Source organism: Mangifera indica, unplaced genomic scaffold, assembly GCF_011075055.1.
Source record: "Mangifera indica cultivar Alphonso unplaced genomic scaffold, CATAS_Mindica_2.1 Un_0062, whole genome shotgun sequence".
Taxonomy (NCBI): Eukaryota; Viridiplantae; Streptophyta; class Magnoliopsida; order Sapindales; family Anacardiaceae; genus Mangifera; species Mangifera indica.
The window spans coordinates 7,767-32,567 of record NW_025401154.1 but is presented as its reverse complement, the minus strand read 5'-3'; the positions used below and the strand labels follow the sequence as shown (position 1 = coordinate 32,567).

The following is a 24,801-nucleotide window of genomic DNA, read 5'->3' as shown; positions in this document are numbered from 1 at the left end:
TTTTTATTCTTATTGTTGTTATTTTTCTTTTCCAAAGTTTGGGGGTATCTTATAGTTTTTGAAAATATTATGGTGTTCACGAAATTTTTGGAGGGTTATGGAAATTTCAAAAAGTTTGAGGGTGTTTTGAATTTTTAAAATTTCAAACCCTTCGTGCTTGGTAAATGAACTTAAGTCTTCTGTTCATCTAGGCTCATTTAACCTTTTACAAATCTTAGGATGTGTATAATTTTATATTTTGTCCGTTAAAGTTAAAGTTTAGATAAGAAAGCATCTTATTCTATAAAATAATGGTTACGTTAAATTTCAATATCCGCGGACAAAACGTAGTTTGATGACGAGGAGAGAAGTTTTCCATACAAATTACATCATAAATTTTATTATTCCCAGAGTTTGGTTTTAGGCCTGTGAATATGCAGCATGTAATCTATGACCACCAAAATTGAGAGAAATTGGAGTGCGATTACTAAAATGAGAAAAAGAATAAGAATTTTGATAAATCATAAAAACATGGAAAACAAATTCAGTATTTTTTTGCAATTTAATGATCGATTTGACCAAAATGAGCATACAATGGTCAGTCTCAACCGGCCTAAAAAGCCCAAATTTCAATCCAAATTCACCACAATTTTATCCCATCAAATTAATCACACATTTATACCAAACGAATACGTCATTTATATTTAGTGCTCAGATTACGTCACCCAAATACACAACTTTATAATATGGTTAGCCATTGACATGTCATATATGAACATATAATAAACGAAGGTCCTAAAATTCACCAAGTGTTGTAATATTATTAACTCAAAAGTTATCAAAGCTCTAATGGATACATCGATGGGTCCAACTTCATGAAACCGCGTTTCAAACAGTTTACACTTGCTCCCCAATCCATATTTTCCTCAGTTTCCTTCTCCAACTTGTCATTCTTTAATTGGTTCTTCCGTCACATTTTATATTCTTTTTTGGGTTCAAGTAATTCAGCTTCCAGATTTTCTATCACTTCAGCAATTACCTGGAAGCTCCGTCCCTCCAGCATTTTATAAATAGCAGTACCAAGCCTTACTGATCATCTCGCCATTCCTCTCAATATCCAACTGTTTAACTTACCCAAATAAAAAAATCCAACTGTTTAATTACCTGAACATTCTCCAGAAAATTTGAGTTGAGTGTAAATGGAGTCACAAGGTGGCACGAGTAGCCTTCTTGGTGGGACGCCGTCGTGTTACCGGGGTGTTCGGAAGCGGAAATGGGGCAAATGGGTGTCGGAAATTCGGGAGCCTGGAACGAAAACACGAATCTGGTTGGGGAGTTTCGAGACAGCAGAAATGGCAGCGGCAGCTTACGATGTTGCAGCTTTATTCTTCCGGGGGCGTGAAGCCCGCCTGAATTTCCCCGAACTGGCCAGTTCTCTCCCCAGGCCTGCCAGCTCCAATTCCGACGACATCCGTATGGCTGCCCACGAAGCTGCCATACAATTCAGAAGTAACAGAAATAACACTGCCGCTAGTTCTGCGGATTCGTCTCTAGGTTGTGGTATGAATAGTGTGGACTCAGATGGGACCAACTCGGCTCCCATCACTGTGAGACTGTCCCCGAGCCAAATCCAGGCAATAAATGAGTCGCCAATGGATTCGCCGAATGCATGGTTGCAGATGGAAGAAGAATTAATGTTACAGAAATCCATAATGTTGTCCAATGAGGTTGAAGAGAATGATGAGTGGAATTGTGATATGCAAAGGGACTCCCTTTGGGACCCTTAGGTAACGTTTTCAACTAAAACACTTTAATAAATACATTGATTATTATTTATAAAATATAAAAAAAAGTATGATTGTTGAAGAATACTGACCCTAATATTATCGAGTCAGTATCATGTTATATACAAAATTGTTTTAGACATTAACTATATTTTACCAATGTATTGGCCTCAAAAGTGTGCGGTGTGATTGTATCTTTATTTTATTTTCTTTTTTATTAATTTAATTGTCACTTGTTCTATGTATAAATGTACTTCTCAAGTTGAACGAACGTCAAAGATGGGAATAACTTGTTGTTATTTCATTGGATAGTTCTACTACGTGTATGTATTTGTTGCATCGATAGTTTGAAACTAGAAATTTTCATTGCAAAGTTGGAAAATATGAACAGCAGGATACTGTGTAAGAGACCCTTTTTACTGTTCTCCTCTATTTAGAATTGAATATACATAAAAAGGAAACAAAAAACTTAATCTAGATTACCCTACCCTACCACCCGGAAGCAATCTAGAAAAACAAAATCTTCCCACCGCCCTTGGACAGAAGAAAACGTAGATTTCTTTTGTCTTTCAAGAGAGTCAAATTCAAAAGTCTCGAATTCCCACTTAGATAAGCCAAGACTTTTAGCTGTTAATGTGACTTCAGATGTAGATAATTTTAAAGGCTATTTATCCAGAATCTTATTGAAAAGGTGTACAATTTTCTAATATAAAAAAAAATAATAATGATTTTATAGTTAATGTATTGAAACAGATTTAATAATTTTAAAGATCCATTTATCGAAGTACTGTTATTCTTCAACTTAATTATTGATTTAATTCTTGTAACATAATTTCATTTGAGGTATGATATAATGATATTTTAAAAAAAATTTGAAGCAACAAAAATCTCTTTACTTGTTAATGAATAATTAAAATTTATATAATTATAAGTGAGTTAAAATTACTAAATTACCCTCCTACCATTCATATTAAAGCTTCAAATTTAACTTTTAAGAGAATGTTTATTCATTTTGAAGACTCAAGATAATGTTTTATATTCTGATTACAAAAAATTATAGGTTACGAAAATGAAAGATTCCCACCGAGATAGAGTACCTTCGTAATTATTATGTATAAATTATTATCATTTTTAATAATAATTAATAGATATAAATAATTATTATGTTTTATTAGATACAATAAAAGAAATAATAAAATATTATTTTATTTAAATATCTTTAGTATAATTATTTTTAAAATATTTTCATAATACTTGTTATATTAATTGAAAATAAAAGTATTTTTATTCTAAATTTATATCAAAATTAATATTACTTTGATGATATTTTAATACCTAAAATAGATGTGGTAATTAGCAAAAGTGGACTCAACTAAGGTCAAGGAGAGTCAATTGACCCTCTTGACTTTAAAATTTTTTTAAATAAATCCCTTAAGGGGGCGTTTGGTTGAGGGGTTTTAAGATTACCTTGGTAATCTATCTTTTATTCCTTTGTTTGATTTATCAGTAATAAAATATTACAGTAATCTTCTATTACCAATGCTGACGTGGTAGGTAATATATGTGGTAATCTGATTATCACCTTTACCTTAGGTATTTAAAGATTACCAAGATAATCTTGAGTTTATTATAATTATATTATTATTTGTTAATTTTTTGAGATAAAAAATAAATTTATTTTTAATTAATATGATAAATAATATAAAAAATATTTAAAAATAATTATATTCAAGGGCATTTAAGTAAAATAATTTACTAACCAAACACAATAATTAGTTATACATACCAAATTTTATCAAACATAATAATCATTTATACCCAGTAATCTTCTAAGTAATCTATCTTTAAGGTAATCTTTCTATTTTGGTAATAAAACATTACCCAAACCAAACGCCCCCTAAGTATTTATATTGATCCCTCTTAATTTTTAGTTGATCTTCCTTATTTTTAAAAAAAATTCAAATATAACCCTTAAAATTTTATTTAACCCCTTTTCAATTTTATTATCTCTTCATTAAATCTCTTATACTTTAATTTTATTCAATTTTGATTATCTTAACTTTTTCTTGGATCTATCACTGGTAATTAGATTAACTCTTACGATACGTTTAATTTGAATAATATTTTATTATTAAAAATGAAATATTACCATAAAGATAGATTAAATAAAAGAGTATTGAATATAACTTGTCACTATATATGATAAAATTTAATAAATATAAATAATTATTATGTTTGATTATAGATAATAAAAAATATTAAAATATTATTCTACTAAAATATTTTTAAAATATTATTTATCACATCATTATTAACAATAAAATATTATAAAAATATTTATTATCTCATAAATCAAATAAAAAAATATCAATAATAAAAATAATTTATTAGACTAATTTTTGTTTACAAACCAAACCAGCTCTTACTGTCATTCATTATTAAAATATTCTGCCTCCACCTTCCTTTTTTTGATAACCTGTGTCTGGATTTTTGCTAAGCTTTATAGTCAGACAGCATCTTGATTATATTATTACTTTGGCTTTTTTTCAAGGTCAAAGGACTTATTCCCACCAAGTTGTGATGCATTGTCAAAGTTTTATTTTTGAAATTTTAAAAATTCAAATATTCATTTGTAAGTTAACTTTAACTAAAACTAGTACTCATAAGAGGTAAAATTATCATTGTATCACTAAATCTTAAAACCTCAAGAATTTATGTTATTTTTTTTCAATCTAAAAGTTTAAAAATTTTACTTTTCCCTCAAGGTTTTTTCTTCATTCTCCATTGACTAGAATTTGTTACCACTGTCTACCAGTCACCTCAGCATCTTCTTCTCTGGCCATTGGCCTTCCCACCAAAGCAGGTTCGTCAAATGAAGACGAATCGTTTTCGTCCAATGAAGAGACAAGACAGTCTCTTCGTCTCTTCATTGGACGAAGATGGTCTATCTTTGTTTAACAAACCTGCTCTGATAGGAAGGCTAACAGCTGGAGGAAAAGATGTTGGGGTGGTTGGTTGACAGTGACAGTAGATCTTGGTCACAAGAGAATCTAGAAAAAATTTTTAGGGGAAAAGTGAAAATTTCAAACTTTTGGGAAAAGAAAAATTGTTACTTTTCTAAAGTATGAAAAAAAATGATATAAATTTTTAGAGCTTTAAGGTTTAATGATAAAATAATAATTTTATCCCTTATAACTAACTATTTTAGTTAAAATTAATAGTTTATAAATGAATATTTAAGTTTTTAAAATCTCACAGATAAAACTTTAGAGATGCGTCAAAACTGGGGTAGAAATAAGTCTTTTGGCCTTTATTCAACGGGAAGCAATCCGATGGGCGCCTGAGTAACTTTTCTCCCTCGGAAAGTGATTCTTCCTTTATATATTATTCAATAAAAAAATATTTTATATACATAGAGAGAGAATATTTGTAAATGAGGTCGGTTATACACTTAATAGTAAATAATTTTAATGCAAGATAGATTAAGCTTTTCATATTTTCACGAGGGAAAAGGACGGTTTCTTACCCAAATTTTAGTTGGAATTTAAAACCATATTTATGATAAATAAAAATTTCAAATATTTATCTATAAATTAATTGTTGTTTAAATTTTCGGTTAGAGATAGGAATAAAATCATTATTTTACTTATAAACCTTAAAACTTTGAAATTTTTATCATTTTCCCCCTTTAAGTTTTAAAACTAACACTTCAACTTATCCTCAAAGTTTGAAAAACTTATATTTCTTTTTAAGAGTTTACTTCCTTATCTGACCACCATCATTCCAACCAAAGGCCGACGTTTTTTATTGATCTTCCATCTTTGACTATGAAGGTGGAAAGCGCTGGCCTTCGATTGGAATGATGGTGGCCGAAGAAGAAAACTAATTTTAAGGGTGAAATCTAAATATTTCAAACTTTGAGGATACATTGAAATATTAGTTTTTAAAACTTGGATGGAGGAAATGATAAAATGTCAAAGTTTTAATGTTTATAAATAAAATAATGATTTTATCCCTACTCTTAATAGAAAATTTAGATGACATTTAGTTTATGATAGATGTTTGGATTTTTCAAATACCAACAATAAGATTTTAAAATTAAGTAAAATTAGGGTGGGAAATAGTCTCTTTTCCCTTTTCATAATTTTGTGTATGTGAAAAACAGTTTGAGAATAGTTTCTTTTATTTATCATCTCAGTTATTTCTATATTGAATCTATGGTTGAAAATCTGTGTAGCCAAAATTTTGTAAAGAATTTGTATTAAGTTACAACATTCTATCCCATTATATTTTTATATAAATAGTTTATTCCATTTAATAAATTTATTAGGTTTAATCGAATTTTAAATAAATTATATTATATTATAAAATAAAATAAAATTATAAATTAATTAATAAATTAACCTATCGAACCGGTCACTTGGTGCTGAAAATCTCATTAATAGATTGTGAGCAGAGACAGCTCCCAGCCCCACAATGACTAGTTGTCGAGGTCAAATGACCGCTTTTAGAAAAATTATTAACTTAGTTTGACTGTTTGGTTAGTGAGACTATTTGTTATAATTTAAGTTTTAAAAATTCATTTACTCACCCATTATTTACTTCTTAATAGTGAAAATCGTTTGATTTTACTATAAAATATTAATTTATCAGTTTAATAAAATTATGAGATAATCCTAAATATTTAATATAAAAATAAATTATTAATTTATCTTTATTCTTTATTGAAATTTAAAAAAAAAAAAAAACCAGAATTAATTTTGAATCTTTTCGTTGTTATTATATTATCTCATTTTTTTCATTAACTTTATTTTTTCTTTACTTTTTTTCAAAATTTTCTTTTAACTTTATTTTCTCAATTTCCCCCCTTTTTTTTTTCATACTGTCTCCTAACTCCACTCATCACTCAACTCAATTTTGATGTTGCCAATTACTTTGACCAAGTGATCCCTCGGTCAACTCCTTTCCTCATCATCACCAAATGGACCGATATGAGATGCAAACCACAGTGGCGTAACCATGATTTTTGTTAAGGGGGAGCCTCTATGACCCTATCATTATTTATCAATCAACATTACACTTAATCAAATATTAAATTTTATATTAAAAATGATAATTTTCTAATTATAGTCAAGGTTAAATTCAAATCAAATTTATTCGAATTTGAAAATACACTCAACTTAAGTGAACTCAAAGCTCGAATTTGAGTTTGAGAGTCAAATATTTTCGTGCTTGATATTAAAATGTATTTGACTCGTCAAACTTGTGTTCTAAAAAAATTTAATATAAATCGATTAAAATAACATGTTATTTATGTGTGTATATAAACTTATACTTAATTACTCACCATATATGTTTGTGTTTATATGATTTGTAGATACTTGCACCAGCCCAGTAACACCTTAAGTTGAAGAAAAGATTGCCAAATTTTTGCGAAAATCTTCAAACTTGGAGGTACACCCTATAACATTTGAACGATGTCAGGTTCTTAGTAGTGGTCAATATAATGCTCTGGTCGACCTTACGGAATGGACATGTACCTGTAAAAAATTTCAACTATCATAGATTCCCTGCATGCATGTCATTGCTATTGTCAGATATATGAAGCTCACCACTTGCATTTAATGGGTGCATTCATACTACAACATTGCTTACAATCTATGCGGAGGTTGTTAATCCATTAAGAGATTAATCAGAGTGGATCCATCCAGAGGAGGCAAGTGTTATCCACCCTTCGTTCATGCATCGTCGTCGTGCGGGTCATCCAGTAAATAAAAATTGATGTGCTTCGTAATGAGAGATTGTTGGACAACTTATTTGTAGTCGATGTCACAAACTTAGACATACAAGACAAATACCTAGTTTTGTACCATCAAGTTCAGGAAGAAAAAAGAAGGATGAAAGATAACTACACTTGTAATTGTACCTGTTAATTTTGATATAAATGTTGTTATTGTACTTGTTATTTTAACTATAATGTTTGTGATTGTAATGTATTTTGATATAAATGTTGTGATTAAAAATGTTACTTCATAAATATAGTTTCTAATTGTAATATATTATCTTTTAAATTTGTGATTATACTTGTTAATGTATTTATATAATTTCGGCTAGTAATCGTTATATATGTCTATGTTTATTTCATATATCCTTTTTTATTCATTTTTTGTTCATTATACTTGTCATTTATAGTAATTATATAAAAGGCAAACACATATAAATGAATCAATACATGGGTATACAAATATACATATGAATGAATAAACATATATACATATACAAATAAGATATAATATAATATAATTGTCAATCAATATCTTGGAAAAATAGTTGTGTGCCTAAACGCGTGCGTAGGCGTAACGAGTCATCCATGTCAAAAGATAACGATCGGCGAAGTGCTAAGCACTCGATGTATTGTAACATGAACACACCACAATCACCTGATAGGGGCGTATATTGTGGTATATCCACCACCTTATGTAGTGCAAATGGATCGTCTCGTGAACGCCAACCCGTGTGAGACCAAAATGATGTCGCAACTAGCAAATGTGGTATCATCAATATATACCTCAAAATCTTTCACCTAAATAGCTTCGGGTCAATAGTATAACTCTATAAAGAGTCGTAAACTATAATCTTCCACTCATTCAAATCTAACACCTCTGTTATCCAATATGCATTATCAAAGTTTATCGGGATATAAACCTACACATATTAATAAAATACATATATTAGACCTTAATTCAATATTCCTTGAAAAGTAATTAAGATTCGAATACTGACCTCATCGATCACACCCTAGCGTTGCAAATGTAAATCAGATGGATAATCTGCATCCACCAGTCATGTGAAGAGTAGAGGAAACTGGTAGTTATACTGATCTCTCATCCATGTGGCATACTCATAAGGGATGTATCCAAAAAAGCAATCAGAACTGTCGTCCAGTTCTGATAGACATTCGCAACATCATCATGTTGTCGTCGATATAATAATCCCAAAAACAAATTTACATGCTGAAAAAACAGAAAATATAACGTTATCACACACCTGAATGATCTTTTATGCTAAAAACAAAATTAATTGATCAAGTGAACTCATGTCGTCAGACAACCATCCGGATGTATCCATGAGTGTACCCCAGAAGACAATTTTGATCCTTTTTCCTATGTCGTATACATGACATTTCTCAAAAAGATTTGACTTTGCATACCATTTCTTGAAAATTTCCTCATGCTCGGTGCTCGATAACTGCACAATCGATCACGATCGTTGGATCTGTGGTTTCAAGGGATTTGTGTATGGGCTACGAATGAGCAATCCCTTCTTGACAATTCTACCATGAAGTATGCGGAAATACTACACCAAACAAATAATACGTCATTTAAAATTACATAACTCGTGAGATTTTTATAAACTTTTTGATACCTTTTATAAGGCTGGAGTCATAGCCGAAAAATCCGCAAATGAAGTTAGATCGACTATATTATCTTTTGAGACCGGCTGTAGTTAAATACACAAATTCAATAAATGAATAATATATTTTTTCAATCGTATATATTAAATTTCTTGAAAATTTAATTACTTGAATGAGGTCCCCTTATGTAAGGAGCTCAATCACATCATCAGTGACCTCATCATCCTGAGAGACAATATCGATCACCCGTCTTGTCTTGCTTGGAGTGTTGAGATAGACCAAATGAAGATCCTATTATAACAGCAAATCAAGGGTAAATGACAATTGATATTAACAAAAGTAACAATTTACAATGGTTATCCCGACAGTTTACCTCAACCTCTGCCAAGGTGATAACAAAGCATCCTCATAGGATGATCCATCGTCGTCGGCAATATTCTATGACAATATTAATATTTCATATTAGTAAATCAAACTGTTTAATAAAAAATATAAAATATACAGTTAACAATGTACGTACCTCTAATGTCAAAATAGATGTTATAATGAGATCCCCTTTCGATGTGGCATCCTCAACACCGGGACACTATCACAATATCGACAATAACGAGTTAATAGAGAATCAAAATATCACAATATTAGAATGTGTATAGTTGATGGTATATGTACATTTATATTTAGAGTTGATGTCATCTTTGAATCCCTTATCAGTGTAGCCTCAGAAACATTAGGCTATTGTCACAATGTCGATAGTAACGAGTTTAGAGAAAATCAATAATCGAATATGTTATACTTATCGGAATCATCACAGAAGGTGTCAATAGGGAAATTGTGTGAGGTGATCCATCATCGTTGACATCTTATAATAATATTAACAATTTATATTAATTCATCAAAGAGTTATTTTTATCGAGATTAACAAATGTATAGTCAATGGTATAGGTTTATCTACTTTTGGAGTTGATAACATCTCTAGATCTCCTATCGATGTCGTCTCAGAAACATCAAACCACTGTGACAATGTCGACAAAAACTCGTTAACAGGTAATCAATCAATGATTGTTGAATTCAGATATAACATTTACAAAGGTCATTACAATTAAGGCTAGATTTGAGCTAAGCCGAGCTCTAACTTGACTCGGTTTACATATAGCTAAGCTTGTGAAAGCCAAACTTAAACTCAGCTTGAATTCGATTTGACTCATTTTTCGTTATTAAAACGATGTCGTTTTAATACATATTAGTCAAAACAATATCGTTTTGTATTAAAATTTTTAATTAGAAAATTTGGTGAGTAGCTTGAGCTCGATCAACCTCATATAGGGCTAGCTTGTTTCAGGCTTGTTCGAGTCGAGCTCGAGATTAAGCTCGAATAGACTCGATTCAAGTCCAACCCTAATTATAATTACCTAAACCATCATAGAAGGTGTCATCAAAAAAACCTCATGTGATGATATGTCATCGCCCACATCAAAAATCAATATAAGATCTTCTCTAGATGGTCCCTTATTAAACAACTAGCGCTGTAATAATTTCAATATTCACGAGTTAACATAAGACAAAAAGTAATTTTAAAGTATCATTTCTAATATATTCAGAGCATTTAGCACTCACATTAACAACAGGTGGAGACTGTAACAACATATGCAATTATTATAAGGTTTACATGATTGCATATATAAATAAATGAAATATCTAGTAAATTGTTAACTTTTTTACCTGTCGGACAGTATCTGTGTAGTGATGAGATCGTGTCTCCTTCTAAATAGTCCATCACCATCGTCACGAGAAGACTGTAACAACATATGCAATTATTATAAGGTTTACATGATTGCATATATAATTAAATGAAATATCTAGTAAATTGTTAACTTTTTTACTTATCGGACAATATCTGTGTAGTGATGAGATCGTGTCTCCTCCGTACGAGTCATCATATCCTTTATACGACTCAGCCTATCCTTTATACAAATTATCCTATCCTCAATCCGACTAAATCTATCCTCCATCCTAACCTTCAAACTAGTGAATCGATCTAAGATAAAATTTCTCCATTGAGCCAATGCAACATCAAAGTAATGAATGGAGAAATCTGGTCTACTAACAGGAGGATCATCTGACGTGTACTCAATGGTAGGGGGTAGAGGCACAGGCTCTAGTGATATGTGATCGTCGATAGGGGTCGTAACAGGGTCGTTGGTCAGACAAGGCTCGGTGAGAGGACGCTGAACATGAGCCTCAGTAGGAAGAAGAGCAACGATTAGAGAACTAACGTCAGAAGGACTCGATGATGCATCTCCTGATGACACTAGGGGTGATGTGGACAAAGAAGATTGGTTATCCGACATCCCTGTGTATGAAACGATATCATCATATCAGTCTATACCTTTCTCTACCGAAGATAAAACTACTGAAAATTTAACACCATCCTACAAAAGTTTTTTAGTGCACTTTGTTATTATATCTTATATATATGTTAATCAATAATAAATTAATACTTACTGCATCTCTGGTAAAGATAGTCGAGATAGAATCCTATCCTGGAATGTCTTTCGTGTGCCATCTTAACATTCGGGTAGCTCCTAAAATTGGCAAGTCTAGTGTTTCATATATCCAAAACTGTAATTTCAACTTAAATCAGTTATTTTATATATTTACAATCATATTAAATCAATTCTATTTTAAACACAATTTTTTTTTAAATTAATAAATGCCACAATTACCTGAAATGCTAGAGGAAATCCTATGATACTATACTGTTTAAGCTGGTTTTGCTCTTTCTTTTTCGGGTCAGAATCTATTGAAATTTGGGAGATATTATCACATATAGAGTGATATGTCATCTGCCACACCCGTACTCCCTATGGGTATGCATTGAACCCATCAAGATGATTAACCAATTGTAATATTTTCTGGAGAATTGTTTTCCTCAAATAACTACCTAATAACTCCATGTGAAGATAAAACAATAGTGCTAACTTTACTGCATCAGTGTCGTCCTCCCCCCACAGCCTCTGTTGACTAACACGACTCAGATCAGTATATTTAACTGACTTACACCCATGAAAATATGTCTGGAGAATTCGATTTATGGCCTTCAATGAAATATAGATGTCAATATCTACCATAAGACTAAATTAAATATTTGTCATAATGGCAAACTCATACGGACTGAATCTTACATCCACATCATTAACTTGAAACCATAACTCTTCCTTCTCTCGAGGTCACCTTATTTATCGCTTTAAGGATAAAGGAGTGTATTAGAACCCTACTAAATCGGTTATCCTTCAAGTCCAGAAAATGTCCAAAACAGGTACGTCGAAAAATTGTAATTGCCTCTCTGTTAATAATTTTTTGATCACAGCTCCTACATCTCTATATTCACGTGTAGTAACTTGAGTCTTGAAGTGTTTTTTGAAAGAAAATCGCATTTCATCCCTGCTTTCATCCCTTTTTCTCTTTTGTCCAACTCCTTGTATCAAAATTAAATTGTGATTATATTAAATTTATGTCAATTTTATATTATAAATTATTCAATTCTATACATTGAGGCTTTATTCAAAAAAACAAATATCAAATTCGAATTCTACACGTCGAAAAACCTTAAGGTGCACAAATTTAAATATGCCCCTCATATGAAAAATATCAAAAAAGCCTTAAAATTTTGTATAAATCTCATTCTGCTCTCTGAATCCAACCACGCAAATTTGCGTGATAGATAACTTTGAAAAAGCGTATTTTTCCCCCCACCACACAAATTCACATGTAAACCGCACAAATTCGCATGTCAATCGCACGAAGTTGTGTGGTTGACGACCAACTAGCGTGTTAACCAGCTTTTCGAATTTATAATTCGCCCTACCACACGATTAAAACTCGCATTTTCACCCCTAATCACATGACTTCGTGTGGTCCACGAAGTTTGAAAAATGCACAAAACCTCCCCGTCTTTGACAAATCTCACCACAAATTCGTGTAGTGAACGTGCCATTCGCGTGGTCACTGCTGAATTCGTGTGGTCACATTTCACCTCCCAAACTTTGTTTTTCAAACTCTATTTCAACAACAATCAACTCTACACCTAATCTAACACAAAAACCCTTAGAAAATTTATCAAAATAATCAACAAATCAAGCAATTTCATCAAAATTTTCAAATTGGAATCCTAACGCTAAACACACAAATTTCACATCAAATCGCACAAATCTTGAACCGAATTGCATAAAGAAATGACAAGAATTGTTTTACTAACCTTTTTGTCCATTTTAGTCGTTGGAAACATCGCGAAAATCGCCTGAGAAAATCAAAGATGTTGACTGCACAAAAAAGTGTACGTGGATTTGTTATTTTTGTGTGTTTGACGGAGTAACGCATCGTTTTCGTCGATTTTGATTGAGGGGCATTTTCGTCTCTGCATGAATTTAGGGTATTTTTATTTAAAATTTAAATACAAAGTTAATTTCATTTTGCCCCCTTAGCTTTGGGATAATTTAATTAATTTCCCTTTCAAAAATTTTTCGAACTTTAGGGGAGGCCTAGACCCACCGTCAAGGGGCTTGGTTCTGCCTCTAAACACAATGTTATTTTATTTATTTATTTGTTAAAGTAGAACAGTAGTTTTAAAAGTCAATATGTATTTTTCTAACTTTATAAATATGGTTAGTATTAGTTACACCCATAAAATATAAACATATCATGTGTCATGTTATAACTACATATTTTTTACTTTTTTCTCTCCATCTTTTTTTTTTTTTCCCAAACTGGTTGATAGACAAAACCCATTTGTAAGCAGGACTTTTGAAACTTAAAGTGTTACCATTTTACCAAACCTTTTTGACCTTTTGTTTTGACTTAACATGATCAAAATCATGTTTTGAGATTTGACCTACTTATTTACTTTTATAGTGTAAACGCTAAATCAATCAAACGATGCGTTTATTTATTTTTTATTTTTTATACTTTATGTCAATAAAATTAAATATATTTATAGTAAGTATATAAATATATATATATTTAATATATATTATTATATGAATAAATAATTTTAAATTAAACATAAAATAACATCTAATTATATAATAATATATAAATATATATTTATTTATATAATTAAAATAGATATATATAATATTACTTTACACTATATATTCAATGAGGTATAACACCTTTAATTTAGTATTTTTTAAAGCGTAATAAACTATGTGGTTTTACCTTCCAAAGTTAACTAATGGATCTATTCCCGATTGCCAAGGAATTGTTGTCTCTCTATAGTCAAAATTAATCCAAAGAAAATATTTACATTTTTTACCTTAATTAATTATAATCTAAGCTTCAACTTCATCATGTCCCACTACCTTATACTTAATCAATTAAAAATCAATTCCAAATGTTCACATCAATCTTAATTGCTCTTTCAACTTTTCAATAGAATTTTACTATTCATACGCGTTTATTCAGACCACGAAATTGACTCACTTTCAATTGGTCACTGTCTCCATTTTTTATTTTTATTTTCGGTTTTTGTTTTTTTCTATACTTTTAAAAACTAGTTTTAATGTGTATGTGGAGAGATGAGTTTCAAAATCTAATTAGGAAAAAAATAAAATTATGTATATTTATAATCAATATTAATTTAGATATTATTATTATATAATTAAATAATTTTAATTAATAATAAAATATTATTTAATTATATAATAATACATAATCGATAATCGGTAAAACTCACATTAACATTCCTCCTCAGTACACATAACACACTTTTTTTTTTTTAACTATATATACTAATTAAAATTGTCAAACATTTATTATTTTTTACCTTCGTAATTTGATAAATGAATAATTTTGTGTATGACTTGAATTAGCTTTTTGACCAGGAACTTATATGTCTATAGCTTTATGTCGTTTTCAAATTAATATTTTATTATTTTTTATGCATCATTTATCCTAGGTATAATATATCTGAACCGACTTTTTAAGAAACCTTAATCAACTCAATTTCAAGCAAAGACAAAAGTTTAGTCTCCTTAAGATTTATTTATTTATATTACTTTAGCCAGCATAATCAGCATTATGTAGTCCAATGAGCAATGAACAAGGGGCAAACCCCTTTTGTACACCGACAGTATTATTATAATTTGATGCAGAAGATTACTAAGACTTGGATAAAAACTGTATAGGAGAAAAGCTTATCTTTAATCAAATTTACAGGTACAATATTTTGTGAAGATGATTAACGACTAACGGATAAATATGATATCAACCTATAAGTTGAGATAAGATATGGACAATAAATGATCTCATCTTGGATGTTGAAATAATGGAGTAAAGGTCATCATTTGCCACGAATTTTATAATCTTCTCAACATTAATTAACAATTTCTTATTATTTTGGAATTACTTTCCATAATTTCAATAATTGAAATCAAAGTGCAATCACCCTTCTATTATATCGGGATCATAGATAGTACTTATCAGGTCAAATTACTTTATATTTTATCTAAATAGTTAAATTTGTAACCTTGGTCTCCATTAGTGAAAATTCAAGATAGTGGAAAGGGTATGAAGGAGACATCTCTAACATCTTGTAATCTAGCATTGTAATGCTACTTTTTTAATTTTCACATTACTCAAACAATCTCACTATCATGGACATAGGCACTTGGTTTTTCTAGTTAAACCATATTAAATATCAGTTGTCACTTAACTTCTCGTGTCTCTTCACCTTCTTGCATTAAATTTTATGACAATTAAGTATACCTCTAGTTGGACGTTGAACTGTTATGAAAGGAGGATACCTTAAAAGCTCTTTTACATTCTGACGATAACATTCTCTTGTAGTAAGCTTTTCTTGATGGCCTCATGGAAGTAAAACTGGATAATGACTACCATTAATTGTATCAATGAAAGCAATCCTAGTCATAATTCCCCACCCCAATACCAACTTAGCCTTGTCAAGGAATAACAACCTTATCCAATGGTTGGAGGGCAACCACCTATAGCCCCAAAGGTATTAATACAATTAGCTAGTTTGACAGGTGCACAATCCAAGTGGTCATCCCATGGCTTGACAGTCTGCCCTAACGTCACCTATTGAGGCACAACTCCCTGACCAACAATTGGTGTAAGGGCTCATGCCTCCCATACGAGCACTTCTCTTTCTTTGAGAGACGATGACAAGTAGCTCCCGAGGCAAGATGTTTGTTCTCCATCCAATGTTTTAAAGAAAATTCACACAAGCCCATCTAATGACAAGTAGGTGTTGTTGTTTAGTAGTCACTCATTGGAGTATCTAAAAGTTACGTGGTTTGAGAAATTATCAATTGATTCCATCATTTCATGGAAACAACTCATTGTATAATTTTAATATCAGTTATGGGGAACTTAACATTTTGTCATACCTGTTAGCCACCTTGAGAACATACAACAAAAGAAAGATAAAACCCTAAAAGCCCAATTAGAATGGTTCAATGTTGAACAATCCAATGTGCGAACTGCTCTTAAAAAATTCATCGTCGTGCTAATTGTGGGAGGTGTCCACCTGCACACAAAATTTTGGAAGAATTTATAGGCTAAAGAATGCACATCTCTAGCCCAATTTTGCAAAATGTCCAAAGGACATTTAGGAATTGAGAGCACTGTAATATCCTTGAAGCTTGCTAGTTTGAAAGCCTAAACCGAAACCCCTTTAAAGAATGAAAACAAGTCGGAGGAAAAAAGGGGAAAGTGAAGACAACCACAAAGCCTTCATTATTCATTTGCTCCTTGGTAGGTGAAATGTTTATCAATTTAGTCCTTGTGTATGATGAAGAATAGGTAGGCAAGATCTACCTTATAGGTGTGATCATGTCTATTGGGTATTTCATGCCTATCAATGAACAATTATAAATTTTCTGATCAAATTTGTTGTTTCCCTCCACAGATTAAACCAAAAATTGACCACAAACGTTACATTCCTAAGCAAAATTAGAAAATTTAACCCTAACACCTTAACTTTCTATAGATGAAAATCTACCATTTTACGGAAAAATTCACAGTTTCAAGACACAAATCACACCCTTGTTTAGTGAATAATTGATTTATATCAACTGACAGCCAATTTTATACTCAAAAACCTAATATTCATTACAAAAATTCAGAATTCTAAACAAAAATAAAAAACAACACAATACACATTAAAGCAATAGATTAAATCAGTTAATACAAACCTTATAACCCATTTTGGAGATGTATTTGATAGAAAAATAGGTGAAAATCTAAGGTTTGTATGTGAGGATTTTGGTAGACGAGACATGTGACATTTGAATGAGTTAAAAAAGGGTCAAACCTCCTTTATATATGTGGGCAATTTAAAAAAATCTCATTTTCATGGTTATATTAGTGTAATCTTGGAGTCATATTCAATATTGTATAGACCCCCAATAGTTAGACTATTTTAATTAATTTCCCAATAATTGATCTATAGGAAAAGACAAATTGTAGCCAAACAATAGTACTTATATATAATTTTCTTATTATATTCATTTTTTACACTTTTTCAATAAAACATTGAGGCTTTTAGAAAAAAATTGTAAAATTTTTTACCTTTATATTGTAAGGTTTTCTAGCCTTCGAGCAATATAATCGTCAATTATATTTCTTTCAAATATACAAATATCACTACAAAACCCCACTTGAATCTCTTTCGTAGGATATCAAATAGATAATATATAACACACATAGGGTGTTTGTAGAAATTATATCTATATTGACAGCTTATTCGTCTTTAACGATTCTTGGAAAGCGTTAAAGTCGCTCTTAATCCAAAAGTAGGTATGCACCTCGATATCCACAAGAAGTACGAATAGAAGAAAGTTGAAACTATGCTCAATGGTTTGTTAGGATGTGATGCACGAGGAAATGTTTTGGGTGTATATGTGTGACACTATATATGGATAGTGAAATCGCAAAAGAGAAAAAAGAAAAGAAATCGTCCCTATATATATGGGCAACATGTAAGGTTGTACATTGTAGATGTATAGGCATTCATCTTTCAATCCTTATCCAATGTAATCTATGATTTATCCAAATTCTCAGGTACAAATAAAGATAATAGGTTAACTTTATATGCCTACCATGTACATGACATTCATAGAGTATGTATGGTTGTACATGGCCAAGGAAAAAGTCAGACCAAGATCATCCTTATTTAATTGGACACATACAATCCAACAAAATTTCACATACACCCAAACACATCAAGATTATTACATTGATCCTTGGGTGCTATAAAACGCACTTTGAGTCAAATGACCTTTTCAAGGCTAAAAACCTTTCATCCAAGTTTTTGACTGGATTCAACTCTAATAACCCTTTGTCTTTAGAGTTTAATCAACTTCTTATTTGTGTAACCCATAAGTTCTCTACTAGGTTTGTAGTGATTGGATTTGTATCAAGTTCTAGACTCAACATCCATCCAAACACACACAATATTGGCCTTTAGTAAGACATTATGGTAATTCGATTAATAGAATGTCAACATGTGAGTTTTTAACCTACCAGTGATAGAGTTACACATGCAATTAAATCATTCTCTCATAGGTATCTCTTTCAAGGTTAAAGTATAGATTAGGTATCTCTCTTAAAAACCTTCGATACACATGGACTAACTTCTATCAATGATTGGATGATATTAAATCAAACACCAACTCAATCCTACTACAAACATAGATTTAATTGGTTGTTCTCATTTGTTGGTAGACTAATCTAAGATATCAGCCGCTATGCTTAGGAGTGATAAATCCTTTGTTGGTCTTTCATAACCTTCATACATGTCTTGATATGGATAATCACCACTTTTCCTATAATCCACAAAGCAGACTATGTTTGGTTAGTGTCAAACCATACCAAACCTTGTATAAGATGGTCTAGTGACCTCCAGTTTAAGGATCATATATGCTTCTATTCACTAAAAGTATGTATTTCATAGACACTTGATCAATTGTTCACATATAATCCTTTTGGTAGGCACCTATATGTTATACCAAACTCAAAAAACTAATTTAATGGGTGAGAACTCTTGCAATCTTTCAACATTGTTGTTCAACACTATGAGAGTTCTATTGTTATTACTAGCACCCTTAGTCACGATAATATCAAAACTGTAGATGTTTTAAGAATGACCAGCTAATTTGCACAAAGGGTTATTATAGCCAGTTACTACACTCTATATCCCTCGTCATGATTTAACCATTTTTAGCGCAATTATCTAAATTGCAAAAACAATAAGAGATAATGAAATGTTATTTTATTAATTAAAACCATTGATGATTACATAAAATTAAAATGGTGATGATTGAATCTAAGGCACTACCTTAATAATCTCTCACTTATACTGTAGTCAATTAGTCATATATCTAATACCGTATAAGGCTACATACCTATTATGCTTCTATTGTGACAAAGACTTTGTCATTGGTATCTACTCTTCCTATCTGCACATTTCCATGTTGAATAATGTATCTGATCAGGTGGTATCGTCTAAGCACATGTTTAGATTGTTAATAAGACCATGACTTCTTTGCTTGTGCTATTACTATGTTGTCATAATGAAGCTTTATAGGATCTGTTATAGATGGAACTATACCAAGTTTAGTTATAAACATCTTGATTTGCACCGCTTCTTTTGTCACATTAGACAAAACAATGTACTTAAACTCGATTATAGAATTAGCCACAATACTTGAAGCTTTTTCAGTTGATTGCCTTACCATTGAGGCAAAATAAAAATCTTGATTCAAATTTGAAATTACTTCAATTTGTTTAGAAACTGGCATTACTATATCATTGCATAATGAGCTTTGGCTCTTCTTTATAAATCAAGAACATATCTTAGCCTTTTAGGTACTTCAAGATATTCTTGATAGCTTTTGAGTGATACTCGCTTAGATTCAATTTATATCTACTACAAACATTTAGGATATTGAGATATCAATCCTCATACGTAACATGACGTACATGATTGATCCTATATCATTGATGCGTATGAGATTTGACTAACTTTATCTAATTTTCTTGTGTCTAAGAACATATCTCTTTAGAGAGATATATACCATGACTTATAAGAATAAATCCTTTTCCTGGATTCTTCAATGTTGAATCTTTTCAACATTTATCTATGTGCATGCTTTGACTTAGTCTAACCAACATACGTGATTTATCTCCCTAGATCTTTATGCTAAAGATATAAGTTACTTTTTCTAATTTTTTCATGAAAAAGTATTTGGATAACTAAGTCTTTACCGATTACAAGTTTGATATGTCATTATCGATAATCAAGATGTTGTTGACATACAATATTAGAAATGCTACTTTACTCTTGTTGACCTTTTTATCTACACATAACTTATCTTTGTTTTTTCTAAATCTGAATTTTGTTATGGCTTTATCAAAATAAATGTTTCAACTCTTAAAAGCTTGCTTTAGTTAATAAATGAATCACTATAGTTTGCAAACTTTATTTGTTTGTCTATCAAGAACAAAACTATCGAGTTGTGTTGTATACATATCATCCATTAGGTTTCCATTCAAGAAAGAGATTTTAACATCCATATGGCAAATTTCATACTTGTAGTATGTAATTATTATAAGCATAATTTGAATAGACTTCAACATTGCAACTAGAAAAAAAGTTGTGTCATAGTCTATGCCATGTTTTCTATGAAACCTTTGGTAACCAACCGTGCATTATAGGTATGAACTTTACCATCCACGTTAGACTTTTTTTTGAAAACCCATTTGCATCTTACAGGTTTTATCACTTCAAGTGGATCCACCAGAGTCTATACTTGGCTTTGATACATAAAGTCTATTTTAAATTTCATGGTTTCAAGCTATTAGTAGAGTCAGTGTTTGATAGAGTGTCTTCATAAGTCTTAGGTTTATCATTATAAATGACTAGTATGTCACGATGTTGAGTTAAGAGATGATCAAATTCTGAAGTTCATGACATACTCAACTAGACTTATATGCTCATATATAAGTTAAGTCGGTTGTGGTACAAACTCTTCAAAATGTTTGACGACTTGACGTTGCACATCCTCTTGTTCTATGTATATGGTTTCCCATGATGATAAAACTTTATCAAGTTCTACCTTCATCCCACTCATCCTTCTTGAAATGAGCTCTATTTATGGAGAAAATCTAGTTTGAGTAATGAAGACATTTTGCTCATTTGGGTGGTAGAAGCAATATCTCTTAGTTTTCTTAGGATACCTCAAAAAGATATATCTATTTGATTTAGAGATTAGCTTGTTCAAAGTCAATTTATTAACATAACCTTCACAACCCTAAACCTTTAGATATTTTAAAATAGGTTTTTGCCTAGTCTGTAACTTATAAAAAGTTCTCTCCACAAACTTGGATAGGACACGGTTCAGTGTATATACAGTTATTTCTAGAGTATAACCTCCGAATGACATGCGTAGATAAATAAAACTCATCATAGACTTGACCATATCTATTAAGGTTGTGTTGTGGTGTACTAGGAGTAATGAACTAAGATACTATTCCATATTCCTTTAGTTATTCTCTAAACTAAGTAGTTAATTATTCACCTCCTTGATCATTTTAGAAGATCTTTATACTTTTTCTTAACTACTTTTCTACTTCATTCTTAAGTTATTTTAATTTCTTAAAACATTCAAACTTATGTTTTATAAAAAACATATGGTCATATCTACTAAAGTCGTTAGTAAATGTGATGAAGTAAAAATACCCATCTATATATTGCACTGTCAAAGGTCTATACACATCACTATGAATGATGTCTAATAGTTCAATTGCTCTTTCACTATGTTTAGTGAAAGGTGACTTGGTTACCTTACCTAATAGATATGGTTTGCATTCATCATTAGACCAGAGGTCAAATGATTGTAAAACCATATCTTTATTGAGTTTTGAAATGAATTTCAATCCTATGTGGCTTAGCCTACAATACCATAGATATATGTTGTTTAGATCTGAATGTTTAGTTCTTTTATTATCAGTATTGAGTATTGTGTTATCCAAGTTAAGAGCAAATAAGCTATTTATTAAACTATCATTTCCACAATAAATATTATTCAAGCTAATGGTTAGAACACCATTAGCAATCAAGAAAGAATTTTCAATTTTATCCAAAGCGAACATAGAAATTAGATTTCTTGAAATGTTAGGAATCCATTTTCAACATATAGGTCCAATTCTCCCCTGATGAGTAATCCACTCATATTAGAGTAAATGTGAAACCCACACCTTGCGTCTAAAAAGTTAATCTTAGTTACAAAAATACTTGAAGTTGAAGCATTTAACTTTTTTTTTTTTTTGGCTCTCCAAGTAGGCCTTGCAATGTTTCCTCTAGTGGTTGAACTTGCCATCAAAGAAGTAAATAACCTTTCCCATTCCTACACCATTAGCAGGCTACAAAGTAGTGGAAGCTTGCTTTTGGACCTTAGGTTTGGACTTGGCCTTGGCCTTTCATGTTTTGGCTTTAATTATAAGCATGTTGATAGATTTCTTAACTTCCTACTTAGTAATCCTCAACAATCCTAGGAGTTCACAGAGGGATTTCTCTTTTTCATTCATTAGGTTTTTCCTTATGAACGTCCAATATGAGTTAGGAAGGGATTGCAAGACAAGACCAATGGTTAGGTCATTGTCCATGATTTGAAACCTATAAATGCCAATAACTTAATGTAGCCAATCATTTTAACCATATGAAGGTCCAGTAGATCTCCTTCTAACATATTACACTTATTGAGTGCTCTTAACACCTGATATTTCTCATACCTCATATAAGTTATGGACATCTCGTAGAGGTGAAAAAAATGGATTGAGCGTCTCTATCCTTATGTTGTTTATATGTCATCAACACCAACATTCAACATTGGATGTCATTAGTACAGTAGATACTTGATATAAGTATCTTTTTACTTTTAATGACATTGGGACTAGGCTTAATAGGTACAATTCCCTTAAGAACATACAACTTCTTTCTTGATGCAGTACAATCCAAAGATTTTGATACCAATCATTGAAGTTACTTCCTTCAAACCTATTGTCCTTTTCTAATATAAATTATATGTTGAAGTTGGTTGACATGGTCGGTAATTTATTCCATATGTGCAAAAGACAAAAAATTTAGTAATCAAGTTTTAATTAATTAACATGGTCTTTATCAAATAAATCCTTTCATCATTTTATTCAAGTCAACAACTCTTTCTATTAAACTTGGGAAAACCAAGTGGACTTCATAGCAGGCCGAGATCCTATAAGATTAATTCTCTTATTCACTTTGACGAATAAGTTTGAACTGACCTAATTATGTAGGTCAACAAACCAATCATAAAAATCCACAATCTTAAGTTTAGTAGTTACACATCAACCAATCACATGATATCAATTGTTATTCTCGGTTTTAGTGGGTGGATACTAACATAATTTTACCTTCGCTTTAGCGATCAAATTAGGTGCATTAGTTAAGTTAGAACCAATACTAACAATCACTTGATTTTTCTCTTTGTAGAAGTGTATTGGAAGGCTATAGTTATTGTCAATGTAATATAATTAAAGAATTTATTAGGTCTCACCAATTTTAATTATTTAGCATGTGAGGTTATTGTGCATAAATGCAAATCCTAACATGCATACTATAATGTAAATAAATATTTTGGTATACAACCATAACTAATGTTAATCCCTTCGAGTCATGTGGGGTCAACTGATCAACTCATGTCTTTCTCTTGAGGTCTTCTAGTATGTTTATTCCTTGTTTTCAAATGTTACATGACTTTTCTTCTTAATTATATTTTATTCTAAGTAAAATAAAATAAGAAATCTATTCTATTCTTACAACTATAAAATACAAAATCTCAAATTACATTTAAAAGGAGTTAAGTGAGAAAATAAATACGTTTAGAAGTATGACAGAAGGTAGGACACATAAGTCCTACTTTTAAAATTTACAAACATGCATTCTCAAAATTGCATTCAAACCATTGATCATTGGTTGTACACCAAACACGATGCACATCATACATTCCATGCGATAAAACAATTAAAAATAAGATTTTTTTTTTATAATTATTTACCAAATTATTAAATTACATTTTACCTATCATATTTTGCATAATGCAATTAAACCCCAAAATTCTCAAAACTACAATTCAATCTTATCAAATTCAAATGATAACAAATCATTTTGTGAGGCATGTATAGGCATACATTTAGTCATGCACGAGCATACATGACATCATAGTGTTCAACCTGTGTATGACTTGGAGTCACATCGAACCTTAAGCAAAATTTGCCTATATATGGATGCACATACTTCAACCATGGGCATACATGATGATATAGTTCAAAATTCAATGAAATTCTATATCCATGTACAAGTAGATGCACAAGGTCGTATAGTTGTGAATTTTTGCCTATGTATAGGCATACACGCAAGATGTATGACTACACATAAGTAAGTCATAGGAAGAAATTCACAAGTGTATGCTATGAATTTATGTTGTGTACGATTGTGCATTAGCGCATGCATGCCTATACATGGCATGGTTTCCAAAATTGCATCATGAAATAAGATGCAAAAACCTTTCT

General features: G+C 30.8%; 1 protein-coding gene across 1 annotated transcript; it reads left to right on the top strand.

Moving 5' to 3' along the window:
- Nucleotides 1-956: 956 nt before the first annotated feature.
- On the top strand, nt 957-2,074 carry LOC123207150 (ethylene-responsive transcription factor ERF021-like). The gene has a single exon (XM_044624426.1). The coding sequence runs from the start codon at nt 1,179-1,181 to the stop codon at nt 1,764-1,766; it is 588 nt and encodes a 195-aa protein (XP_044480361.1). The 5' UTR covers nt 957-1,178; the 3' UTR covers nt 1,767-2,074.
- The last annotated feature ends 22,727 nt before the right edge of the window (nt 2,075-24,801 follow it).

Excerpts from the sequence above, each read along its gene's own strand:
- LOC123207150 (XM_044624426.1), top strand. The coding sequence starts at position 1,179 with ATGGAGTCACAAGGTGGCACGAGTAGCCTTCTTGGTGGGACGCCGTCG.